Here is a 12302-nt window from a genome sequence, read left to right as displayed (position 1 = left end):
TTCATCTACACAGTAGTCCGTGGCATTCTGCCACGCGCCACAAAACTGTCCAGCGGGAGGCAAGAAATGGCAGAGGCGTTCTCAGTCCAGGACCGTGAGGCCCCAGCCAGCGGACTCTGGCCGCCAGCAACACGCGGAGAGTGCGTTCTTGGAAATTTTACTTTTAACAATGGCGAAACGCTCCCGGAGCTGCGGCTACATTACCAAACCCTCGGCACCTTGAGGACCTCGGAAGATGGGAAGGCCACCAACGCCGTGCTCATCATGCACGGAACCGGCGGCTCCGGCGACCAGTTCCTCAACGCACAGTTCGCTGGGCAGCTCTTCAATCCCGGCCAACTGCTGGACGCACAGAGGTACTTTATCATCCTCCGCGACGGCATCGGCCACGGCCGGTCAAGCAAGCCCAGCACCAGCGGCCTGAGGGGCCGTTTCCCACGGTATCGCTACGGGGACATGGTCCGGGCCGACCACCGCCTGCTGACGGAGCACCTAGGGGTCGGGCACCTGCGGCTGGTGATGGGCACCTCGATGGGTGGGATGCAAAGCTGGCTGTGGGGCGAGGCGCACCCGGGCTTCATGGACGCGCTGATGCCGCTCGCGTCATTACCGGTGCAGATCTCCGGTCGGAATCGCATGTGGCGTAAGATGGCCATGGATGCCATCAGGGCTGACCCCGGGTGGAACGAAGGGGACTATGCTCTTGACCAGCAGCCGCGGGCGGGATTGACCACCGCATTGGATATCCTCACGCTCATGTCGTCGAGCCCGCTTCAGTATCAAGCGGAGGCGCCCACGAGGGACGCGGCAGACTCGTTCTTGGAGGGCAAAATTCAGAACGGGCTCGAGTCGACGGATGCAAATGACCTGCTCTTTGCGCTGGATGCTTCATTCGATTACGACCCTCGACTTGACTTGCACACGATCACGGCGCCGCTGATTGCGGTGAACACGGCCGATGATCAGATCAACCCGCCTGAGCTGGGAATTCTGGAAAGGGAAACGAGGAGTGGTCTCAAGAAGGGAGTCGGCAAGGTTGTTGTGTTGCCCATCACCGAGGAAACGAGAGGGCACGGCTCGCATACCGTGGCCAAACTATGGAAGCATCTTCTTGAAGAGCTTTTGCTTATGACCGAAAAAAGCTGACGAGACGGTCGAGAGATTTGCGATCATGATGGATTCAATGCTATACTGATTCGATCGAAAATCAGCAGGCCATGACGCCTTCGGACCGAGCAATAGATTCAAGTAACATCAAAATCCTGTATGTATGCCGGCAATGCAAGGACTCGACACCGAAGAATACCCATTTACCAAGAGAAAATCGATGCGGTTGACATCCCTGACCTGACAAAATCGTGCCTGTTTCAAAACATCAAGGGTGGTTTGTTTGACCGAATATACAGCCGCCGGTGCTAAGCTTTATTCAGACAGAAATCACATGTACGCCCAGGTACGCATGACAAAGGCCCACCTCGGCGCCCGCATTTGAGAGGATGACGGCCCTGACTTCCGACCGGGCTCTTGGAACCCCCCCTACTTACCAGGCCTTCGAACATGAGGTTGGTTTTGACAAGGGTTTTCCCTCTTCATGATAGTGATAAGATGACGCCAACGTGATAGGTTGAGTGTGAAGCGCAAGGGTGCAGTGCATATCAACTGTGGTCTGTGCAACCAACAATCTACCTGGTCGAGCCGCACGTTGGAAACAATCTCATCTTGACATATACTGGGCGGCATATCAAAGGCACAACCTTGCAGACGCGTAGGCCAACACGACATATCTGCACTTGCATTTTCTAAGGTTGGTCGCACACACTATTTTTGATGACCAACCGCTCGGGTTCAGTGGAAGGATTCGTTCCAATTTATCGGTGACAGGCGGAAACAAAGCAAGGGAGCTGACCAAGACGAGATCAGACACTCACACGACTTACGGCAGAGCGAGACACAAGTTGTTTTGTTTTGAGACGTACTCATTGTATTGACTCTCCATCACACTATGAATACAAGACGATTGACTGCTCTACAACTGGAGGTCCAAACACTCAAGATACTATCCTGAGACCAAGCCCGAGGATGATGTCAAGTACCGGTATCCTCATGCTGTAGAGCAACGCCTAAGAAATATTATACAAGAATTGTAAAAGGCCCAGTCAGAAAAGACGGCGGAAAGCATGGTCTAGATAAATCCCTGGTATCACTCCATCACTCCTCTATGGTGAGAAAAGGTGGCCACAAGCGAGCCTCGCACTACTTCCCAAGGGGAAGCAGCAGCTGAAGACATGGAGGCAATTTAAGCCTGGATGTCACGGGCGTGGCGGCGCTTCTTGCAAGCGGCCTTGGTGGCGGCGGGGGCGGCAGCAGAGCTGGCAGAGGTGGTGGTCTCAGCAGCCTCCGGGGCCGGGGCGACGGGGGTAGCAGCCGCAGTGGGAGTAGCGGCGGCGCTGGAAGCGGGAGCGGGAGCCGGAGCGGGAGCGGAGGAGCCGGAGCCCTGGGCGGCACCGGAAGAGCTGAAGCCCAGAGCGGGACCGGGGATGGGGTAGGAGGCGAAGTCCTGGTAGATGTTGAAGTGGATACCCTCGTCCTCGGCCTGGTACAGGGCAGTACCGGCGGTACCGGCGGGGAAGGAGCCGCTGCCACCAGTGACCTGGATGTTCACACACTGGGGGTAGTTCTGGGCACCGTTGGCCTGGTTGGCCGAGTGCAGGGCAATGATCTCGTGACGGAGAACGTAGTTGCCGGCGGGGGTACCCTCGGGGATGGTGATCTCCCAGGCCAGGTTGTTGGCCAGGATCTCGTCAGAAGCCCACTTGCCGGGGTTGGAGCCGGAGATGACACCAGCCTCCTGGATCTTGACGAAAGACAGAGTAGTCTTGTCAACGGAGGTGGGGTCGTCGGCGGGGGCAAGGTAGTCAATCACGGGGCCGTGGTGAGAGTCGGGCCAGGTGTTCCAGATGGCCTTAATGGTCTGACCAGCGGCAACAGTGGCGTTGTTCAGGGCCGCGTTGGTGGCATCACGGTGGCAGATGATGTCGGGGTCGGCGTAGGCATCGGGGGCAACGAAGCCGTTGTCAGAGGCGGTGGTGCTCCAGGCGATGAACTTGTCACCAGTGGCCTGGCCGTTGCCGTTGGCCCACTGCTCGTCGAAACCCTTGTAGGTGACACCACCGATCTCCCAGGAGGAGACGTATCCGTGAGCGGAGACGAGGCTGGCGCCAGCGGCCAGGACAAGAGCGAGAGGGGACTTGGCAGGCATTTTGAAGGTTGGGTTTCTGTTGGACTGAAGGGACCTAAACAAATCGATGTGCAGTGGTGTGATGTGAGATGAATAACCGGCTGGCGGAGTGAATGAATCTACTGCAGTCAATACAGCGACGAGCGAAAGAATGAAGCCCGAAGGAGTGTCTTCGAAAGAATGAATGTGGTGAGTTGATGACGAGAGAGTCTGGAGAGAAAGCAAAAAAGTCAGTCCTCTCTCGGCCGACGACGTGCCCTTCTTATGATGATCGCGGACGACGGGACCCCCGACTGCCATGCCCCCCCTGGGCGCTCTGGGGTTGTGTCATGGGCCTCGACTGCCTTGCCGCCTCGCCGCCTCTCCGTTGCAAACGCTGGGCCATGGAAAGGGGATGGGGGCGCTGCAATCGTGGGTCCAGGGCGAGGCCCCAGAAAATTACCGATATGGTGTAAACAAGATGAGCAGGACCAGGCTCGGCCGTCTTGGCAACAAGGTTACCGACAAGGTTGAGGCTCTTGATGGAGTCGCACGCGCTGACAGGGCTGTTTCCACCTATCGCTTATTCGTTTAACGGCAAGACGGCCCCAGTCCCCCCAAACTTGCAGCACATGGGCCCAGGGGTTCCTGGGGGCGGCTCCAGCCTACAGCCAGACGCTTTCTGACCTTTGGGCCGACCTTGGGCGTTGTTTCATTTCGACGAGACTTCACAGTTGCCCGAGCCCTCAGGCCCTGAGCAGCAGAGCAGCCACAGGCAGGCCGGCTGCTCGCGATGTCACCTTGAGGCTGCAGCTCTTGTCGCGCCGCACTTACCGCTCAGGGGCTGGGTGGGGGTCGTGGGCAAGACGCCATCGCCAGCCCAGGCTGCCCAGTATCCCCTGAATCCTTGACCGGAAACAAATCCTCGAATTGGGAATGCGGGCTGTTTGGTCTGCTGGAGGGATTTCTGGTAAATTTCCGTGGAGCCCCTCCTTTGCGTTTCAAGAAGAAAGCCTTGGCGCCTCGGTAGGCCTTATGCAGAAACTTGTACCCGTGGTCCAGCAGTCCCATCAGTCCCCATCCATCTATGCACAAGGCGGCATTGATCTAATGCGAGCTAGCCTGTCATATGGATGCGGTCCTGGACACAGAGATTTATGCTGTGTGGCGGTGGGCGAGTGATGCACAAAGTGATCGACTGTACCCGCGTGGCCGGGATTCCATCATCGTGCCAAGCCCCAAGGATCGACAGGATCTCCAGAGCTTGGCCGTCGGTCGCGGGCCATAGAGTTCGGCGGGCGAGAGGCTCTGCATCAACCATACGATTAGATTGTGTTTCTGGCTCCTTGACAGGCTTGGCTCACCGTAATAGCGCACGGGCTGGCGGGCGATGGCGGTTAAGACGATGGAGTATTCCTTCCACAGCGTTGACTCCTGATCACCTGCATCCTCTGGTTTCATCGACCTGCATCGATCCCGAAAGAAGGCTCGGCCAGCCGCAATGTCGACAACCGAGATGAGCATGCCCAGTAGCCGCCTAGGTCGGTCTTGGCACTTACACCAACAGCCGCCCCTTTTGGCGCCCACTCCACCATTTTCCTCCCCGTGCCGAAGCTGCAATGACGGCCGGAGGACCGACGGTGAGCCAACTTTTGGTCCAATGGACATGGCAGGAAATCTGGGTCTGAAATGAAAGATCTAGATTGTGGGTTACATGGCCGTCCAATTCACGGCCAGCCCGACTGACCCGGTCACTTTCCACAAATGGTTGGTAGACCGCTGTTGGAACCACAACCAGTGGCCGAGGCAGGCACCATGTTGGTTGCCAAGGCCGCAACGGCACCAACAAGTCAGAGAATATGTCAGATGTTGGTGCGGCGAGCACATGTACCAGTTTCACCTTGGTTGAATGAGTTGCCGGTAAAATTTCTGTAATTGAAGTTCCAATTGTCTGTTGTCTTATTTGGTCTTGACTGAATTCCGAACCGTTCCCGGCTCCGCATCCTCGAACCTGGGTCAGGCTGTGCTCTTTGATGCTTCGGCGATCCAATGGGCCTTCTCTCTCTTTAATTCTCTCTTCACATACCAGATGGTAGCCGCCGCCCACACTCCAGCCCATCCAAAGGGTACCGACCAGCCGATAGCATAGGCTGCATCTTCGCTGACCGTGAAGATGAGAATGGTGCAGACGACCGCCATGGCCTGAGCTCCAACAGCCCAGAAAACTCCCAGCCGCCGCAGCATCGTGCGGAAAATGTGGCTCGCTTCGTACCTCCTATTCAGAGCCTCCCGAAAGTCCGTCCCTCCAGAGCCATCCACTGCGCATATGTCTTCGATGAGAGTGTACACACACGGTCGCAACTGGGCACCTTTCGGGATGGATGACAGACGAAAAGGAGCAGGGATGCGGAATACGCGGAGGATATCGACGATGAGCATCTCGGTGCCGAAAGTGTAGAGCATCGTGGTCAATGGCATAGCGACCAGTCGGATTGGTGGCCACTCCTGGACAGTGCCGCTGTTGAGGGGAGTCTCGGTCAGCCTGGTACCAAAACACATGAGAGGCAGGCAAGAAACCGGTGGCACTCACACTATCAACTCAACCATGATGATAAGCCAAGCCAGGGTGTAATTCCAGTGGAAGGCATCGAGATACCATCTATGCGCACCGATGACTCGGCAAACGCTGTCCTTCTTCCACAGCCTCCAGAACCGCACAAAGTACTCAAGGATACTAGCACCCCCGATGGCGGCTGTGACAACAGTGTAGACGGTGTTGGCGGACATGGTCGACTCCTCTCCCTCTTTTACGCTCCCGGGGCCGACGCCGTACCACAAGCCAAAGTACAAGGCGATGGGCATGACGACGGAGTCGAATATGATGAAGAACCAGAAGATAAAAATGGCCCAGTACCGCGTGTGCAGGGTGTAGTTGAGAGGCGGCGGCCTGGGCTCGAGCACCCGCGGCGCCGCGCCGGATGCGGCCGAGGCATCCGAGCCCTGGTGGTCTTGGCCCTCGACGGCCTCAACGACCTGCTCGGCGTCAAGGCGGGCCTGGTGAGACGACTTGCGCCGTGCGATAGATATGCTGGGCCTTGCGTAGGGCCCGTCAAAACGTCTGTCGAATTCAGCGCTGGACCGCACTGGTCTCTGGCGTGAAGCGTTGCCACTGGTAGAGGCATGGGTCGGAGGCGGCGACTGTGGTTGCTGAGGCTGATCGTTGAGAGCTGGCAAACTGTGCGATCTCTCAGTTTTGGTTTGGTTGGCCAGGTCAGGCTTCCTGCCGACATCGAGAGAATATCGTTCGTGTGGGCCCGGTTTCGGTTTCTGGTCTGAGTGCAGAGCGGCCCTTGGCTTCTCGTCGAGGGCTTCGGCGTCGACGGGTGGGACGGCCTCTCCATCCTCCTTTTCTCTTTGTGGCGGGTCCTGCCTCTCGTCCATGATGTTACAATCGTATAGACAATTGCAGACGATGAGGGACTAGCTCAGTGTAAAGGCGAGCTGTGGAAGTATTGCCTCATAAACATGTTTTGGATGGGGGGATGCTGTTTACTTTCTGGGTCAAGCTGCGGCACGTTGCAGAGCAGGCTAGGTTGCCTTCGAAAGAACGGACCTGAGGTAGCACGCACTCAGGGGTCATAGGTGAAGTGACGTGTGTATGGGACAAGCCAAGAGCTGGATTATCGTGGCAAGGGCTATCAGCAGCGCTGTGATCGGGGGGTAGGAGTCGACGAACCGGCCGTTCTGGCTCTGCAGCTGCGGTTCAACTGCTATCCGGGAAGCCGGGGTGTAAGTTCTGGTTTGGACGGGTTTGGGTTTGTGATATCATACTACCGTCGGGCCCGTGACAGATCGAGGGTGATGTCATCTGCTGGCGTGGACCCACCAGCCCCTTCCCGTCAGACGACTGGCGACTGACGACCTCTGCTCTGCAACCGCACATCGTGAGACAAGCCGAAACAATGACACGAGCCTCTGCATGAGGTTGTTTTTGCAGGACCTCGCAAGAATCGGACGGCATTTGTTGTGCTGGTCGGGGTCGAATTGATGCTGCGTTGAACCGAAGCATTGGGAAGCAGCGGCGCGGCAGTGTGCCTGCCAAATGCCAACCTTGTCCCGCAGCCAGGCCAAGCGGGTTGCCGACCAACGGAAGCTATGCTAGGCAGAACTCAAGGGCGGCACCAATGCAAGCTTGGTCCAGGTAAGGAAGCTTGGTCGTAGGTTGCCCCGTTGTCCGGTTGGTGTGCCTGCTAGGCTGCAGGTGAAGGCCAGAAATAATACCTGCCTAGGTACCTAGGTAGTAACCCAAGTACTCAACCAAGTACACGTATAGACCTACCGACCCAGACGGCTATGCAGTGGGTGGGGGCCATCGAGCGTCGCAGTCAGGAGGAGTCGGGCGACAGCCGTGGGCACGCCCAAGCTGAGCCAGCGTTACACGGAGCACTCCGTACCTACATAATGCCTAGGCACCTGGCACCTGGGTACCTCCCTACATACCTACCTAGGTACCTGCCATATGTGCTACATACAGTACCCTGCCTTGCCTGCCAGCCCTGCCCGCACAGCCAGAGACCATCGCCGCCATGTTCCAAAGCCCCAGCGCCATGGGCTCGCACTATCGATCGGACCTGACACCAACATTCTCAAGCGGACGGGTTCCTAACCTCCCAGTGGCTTAGATCAGTGGGCTTTACTAGCTCAAATAGTCGGATGGATCTCAGCCTCTGAGGACCTGTCACAAGATTCCCAAGGGAGTGTTGATCGTCTTCAGCCAACGAGCATGGCGCCCGGTTTGTCTCTGTCAACGCGCTGCGCCGCGCCGCTGACAGCCACTGCAAGCTGCCCTGGCTGCCTGTCATTCGTTCGCGCTGATTAATCGGCACCCTTCCAATTGCCCAATACTGCGCTGCACGCCTGCGCGAGCCTAATTAATGCAACCCCCAAAAAGGCTGGGCGCGCTGCTGGTTGCTACAAAACAGCACTCGAGGCGGATGCAATCAAAGGAGGGTGGGTGGTACTTCTGTGCCAATATATACACTGCATGGCCCGCCCCGATGCCGAACATGGGAACTGCTGTTATAACGCATCTGGTTTAAACAGTCTACAATTCCCAGTCAACTTGCAACCGACTCAATCTGCCTCGCGCACCAGTTTCTTCGGGAACAATCGTTCGGTATGGATCCGAGAGCCGACCAATGCCGCCAATACAAGCCGAAACGGATTTTCATATGCTGTGATGGGACATGGGTCAATTCTCTGGGCCCAAAGGATGAGCCCCCATCTAACGTGTGAGTTGACTTGAGGGACCTTGGCCCGTAGACGTGCTATCAGTTTGCCCTCGAAAATCTGCCCGGGGAACGGAATTGCTTGCCAAATTCCGTTGAGACCAACACATTGAAGGCAAGGCCTGATGGACGTTGCCTAAACCAACTCTCGTCAGATGTAATGGATACTTGAATGCACGGCTGATGTGAAGACTTGCTAGAACTAAGCTCTCACGAAGCCTGAAGCGGTTTTGTAAAGATGGGGCCAGCCAGATAATCATGTACTCTCCAGGCGTGGGGACCGGTCCCTCCAAGCTCGACATGCTCACCGGAGGCGCATTTGGTGAAGGATTGGACCAAGTGAGCTTTGGTGACCGAAATCACTATATGCGCTTTACCGTCTTTGATCTGACAGCATCCAGGACATTCGAGAGTGCTACAATTTCGCTTGCGCCAACTATGTAGATGGAGACTCAATCATCTTAGTCGGCTTTTCAAGAGGGGCTTTCACTGCTCGCTCCGTGGCAGACCTGATAGCTTCGGTCGGACTACTGACGACAGAAGGCATGGACAGGTTCTTTCCGATCTTCAGGGATTATGAGAACATAGGCGACGAGAAGCAATCTACAAAGGAATTCCTGTTTCCCGACCTCAAACCTTATAACGGGGAGAAGGGCCCGGCCAAGGTTCGATGGGAGAGTGAGCGCAAGGATCAATACAAGCAGTGGTTGAAATCCGTGAGTTTTGAATAAACGAACCAATGTAGAAGACAACTTTTCTAACACGTGCTAGAAATCGTGGACGCGCGATACTTATCGCGACAACTCGACCGAAATCAGAATCAAAGCTGTGGCTGTATGGGACACGGTCGGCGCTCTTGGGATTCCTCCTGCGCCCGTATTTGGGATTAGAGGATCGGCGGACCAATGGAAGTTCACGAGCACCCATGTCTCAAGCAAGGTCGAGAACGCATTTCAAGCCTTATCGCTGGACGAACCCAGAGCCGCCTTCCGCCCTGCGCTGTGGGAGCGTCTCGAAGACAATAAAGTGACGAACCTGAAGCAGGTGTGGTTCCCGGGAAACCACGGTGACGTCGGAGGTGGCTGGTATGATCAGCAGATGTCAAACATCTCGCTTGCCTGTAGGTATCGCAAGCGCGGAGCGAGGCAAGAAGGAAGGGGGCTGACGATAACCCATAGGGATCTGCGATCAGCTCAGCACTCTCGGCGTCGAGTTCAGCGCCCGCCGCCTCATGAGAACTTTTGTTGACGGCCTTCGTTACAATGCGGCTCATCCATACCCGTACATCCCTCCACCGACATCTCTTATACCAAGCTTCGTCTGGAAATCCCTCCTCCAGCATCGACGTCCAAGCCCTAAGCCATGGGCTTCTTCGCCAGCCCTCTGCCCGCCCCCAGCCAAGGATCAGACCATAGACACAGAGAACTGCCCAGGCAAAGAACACCATCCAGATGGTAGCCCGCAACAACTGTGGGAGGTTGGCCACCCCCGTCCCTGGGGCCTAGGGCAGACCCGGTACCCGGAGAGCAAGCTCCAGCTTGCGACAGGCACGATCGTCCGGCACCCGGGCTGCTTCACGAGGGCTGACCCAGACAGTAACGCCGACACAGATGATCCCCTCACCAACACCGACGAGCGGATCCATAGCTGCGTGCGCCTGCGCCTCGTGTGTGGCGGGATGGACATGGACGACCGCGGCGCGTGGCCGTGCTCGTCGCTCCTGCGAGAAGATGGTGGGTCGGGCAGGCCGGTCTGGAGACTCGAGAAGGCTGATGTCGCCGAGGTTGAACGGGCAACTGGGCCGCAGGCGGCGTGGTGGGAGGAGGAGGTCGAGAGAACTGGGATGGGTTACGATGAGAACTGGATGTATAGGTTCCAGAGGGGTGATGGACAGTGGCGGTGGGTATTCAACCCAGATGCCGTGGTCAAGAACGCGGCAGGCGTTGCTGTGAGACCTTCTATGAAGGTTCTTCCTGAAGAGCCGATGACAGGCTACTGGGAGAGGCACCTGTTGGCCTTGACGAGAGGCCAGACAGACGTCTGGAGATGGGCGGAGGTGAACTCAAATGAGTGGGCGACGGGGGCCGACGGCGTCAACTCTAGTAAGGCGATTTGATTCGGCCAAATATGGGTCCATTTGGGGAAGATAGTGCGTTTGTCCAAATGTTGTATCGCTAAGCCTGGTAGTATTTGTTAGATCGGGAAGAATTACCGCACTCACAATGAGCAGGGGCGGCAGCTGAGGATGACTTGACATACCTTAGACCACCGTATACTAAGTCAAGCCGTATATCATCACGCTCATTCAGCCCCCGAGATTAGCTCTCAAACGTGGGTCTGGTGGTGTCAAATATCGAACAGCCTTTGTTGTGAGCCAGCCGCCAAGAGATGCTAGTGATTGTTGACGACACCTGCCGGTTTCCTCAAGTCGGGCTAGACGCGAATTCAACGACGACGATGTGTTTCGCTTGGTAGCACTATGTCTTTTGGCCACAGTTTGAGAAAGCTGCAACTTCCTCCTCGCATCGCCGGCAAGCTGGCGACTGCAATGAAAAAGAAAAACAAACGCCACAAGGACGAGTGGTTCCAAAAATTGGTCAACGACCGCCCACTAGTATCTTGGCCACCATGATCCGAGGACCGGCTGTTTCTCGCCAGCAGCCCAGTGTCTTCCCTCGCGATACCTTTGAACGGGGAGAAACCCAACATCGCACGGCTTTGCAAGGCTAGGGACGAGACAACGCAGGCTGTGAGGAATCATCCTCGCGCCAGTGTAGGTGCGCAGCAAGTCCAGGGGAGCTGCGTGATCGATCGCGAGCTCCTGACCAGCAAGCTCCCAGCCAAGCGCCAGGCCCCAGCTACCGACCCGATGGGCACCGCGTGCTGCCGTTGTTGAAACGGCAGTCGCTGCTGTGACGTGTGGGAGTTGGACCCTCCGCCACGGATGCCCCGCAAATGGCCGCAGAAAAGAAAGTGTGGCTTTGGAAAAAGTGAGGCCAACTCGCATGCGTCGCCAAATCGGCGTGTCACACCAGCAAGGCTCCCCAGCAGCCTTGTGAATGGTGCACAGTGTTCTGATGGTCCCGATCAGACGCGCCCCACCGAGCGGCCTGACTCAAAGCGTAGACACGTTAAGAAGTGATGATATCGTCTTTGCAAGCAGTGAGCCTCAATCAGAGCACCCCAAGGGGTGGTCGGTCATGGCCAGGCCCACCTCGTGAGAAGTGAATCCAGCCGTGCCCCCGATGATGGAAGAAAACAAACAGACAGTCAATCGCCAGGAAAGTGAATGCTACTTAAGTACAGAGTGGGCCCCCAGTCCACACAAGTGGGCTGTAGACCAATCAAATCAGATGCCTTTCCCATAGTCAACTTGAAGAATAGGTACTTAAGTAGGTACCTATGTACCCACCTGTCTGCACGGTCAAGTGAAATGGTTTTGTTTCTAATCCCCATACATATTAAACCTATGTGGCACATTCACTTAGTGGTAAACGCTGAAGACCCGGCCGTTTACTTTTTTCTTGTCTTTTTAGAAAAAGAGAGAACAATGTCAGTAAGATTCCAGAGAAACCACCAGAATCCGTTTGGTATTGTTCAACACACTCTGTTCTCAGAGAATCTCTTTGCCATCCAGCAGAACATTGATCCCAGCAGAGAAGCAACACCTTAACTTTGGCCCTATCGAAGGCCAACCTGTGTCTCCAACACACAACAGTGAGACAACCAGCGAGTCCAGCAGCATGGTCTCGATCTTCATCCACCTTGGCCATCTACTTCTATAACCACACATACTT

General features: G+C 56.3%; 4 protein-coding genes across 4 annotated transcripts; 2 read left to right on the top strand and 2 right to left on the bottom strand.

Annotated features, from left to right (window-relative positions):
• Positions 1 to 66: 66 nt before the first annotated feature.
• On the top strand, positions 67 to 1146 carry KVR01_010092 (uncharacterized protein; the record flags this gene model as incomplete). The annotated part of the gene is made up of 1 exon (XM_044793942.1): positions 67 to 1146. One exon carries the CDS (start codon positions 67 to 69, stop codon positions 1144 to 1146), a length of 1080 nt encoding a protein of 359 aa, XP_044641340.1.
• Positions 1147 to 2296: 1150 nt separating this feature from the next.
• Positions 2297 to 3259, bottom strand: KVR01_009786 (uncharacterized protein; the record flags this gene model as incomplete). Its single annotated transcript, XM_044783385.1, has 1 exon — positions 2297 to 3259. The coding sequence occupies one exon, from the start codon at positions 3257 to 3259 to the stop codon at positions 2297 to 2299; it is 963 nt and encodes a 320-aa protein (XP_044641034.1).
• A 1974-nt stretch (positions 3260 to 5233) lies between these two features.
• Positions 5234 to 6658, bottom strand: KVR01_009988 (uncharacterized protein; the record flags this gene model as incomplete). The annotated part of the gene is made up of 2 exons (XM_044795036.1): positions 5234 to 5735; positions 5808 to 6658. The coding sequence occupies 2 exons, from the start codon at positions 6656 to 6658 to the stop codon at positions 5234 to 5236; spliced, it is 1353 nt and encodes a 450-aa protein (XP_044641236.1).
• Positions 6659 to 7738: 1080 nt separating this feature from the next.
• Positions 7739 to 10878, top strand: KVR01_009657 (uncharacterized protein). Its single transcript, XM_044787885.1, has 5 exons — positions 7739 to 8508; positions 8706 to 8844; positions 8907 to 9221; positions 9277 to 9625; positions 9684 to 10878. Exons 1-5 carry the CDS (start codon positions 8396 to 8398, stop codon positions 10619 to 10621), a joined length of 1854 nt encoding a protein of 617 aa, XP_044640905.1. The 5' UTR covers positions 7739 to 8395; the 3' UTR covers positions 10622 to 10878.
• The last annotated feature ends 1424 nt before the right edge of the window (positions 10879 to 12302 follow it).

Source organism: Diaporthe batatas, assembly GCF_019321695.1.
Source record: "Diaporthe batatas strain CRI 302-4 chromosome Unknown Contig00012, whole genome shotgun sequence".
Taxonomy (NCBI): Eukaryota; Fungi; Ascomycota; class Sordariomycetes; order Diaporthales; family Diaporthaceae; genus Diaporthe; species Diaporthe batatas.
This window is presented reverse-complemented; position numbering and strand designations above follow the sequence as displayed.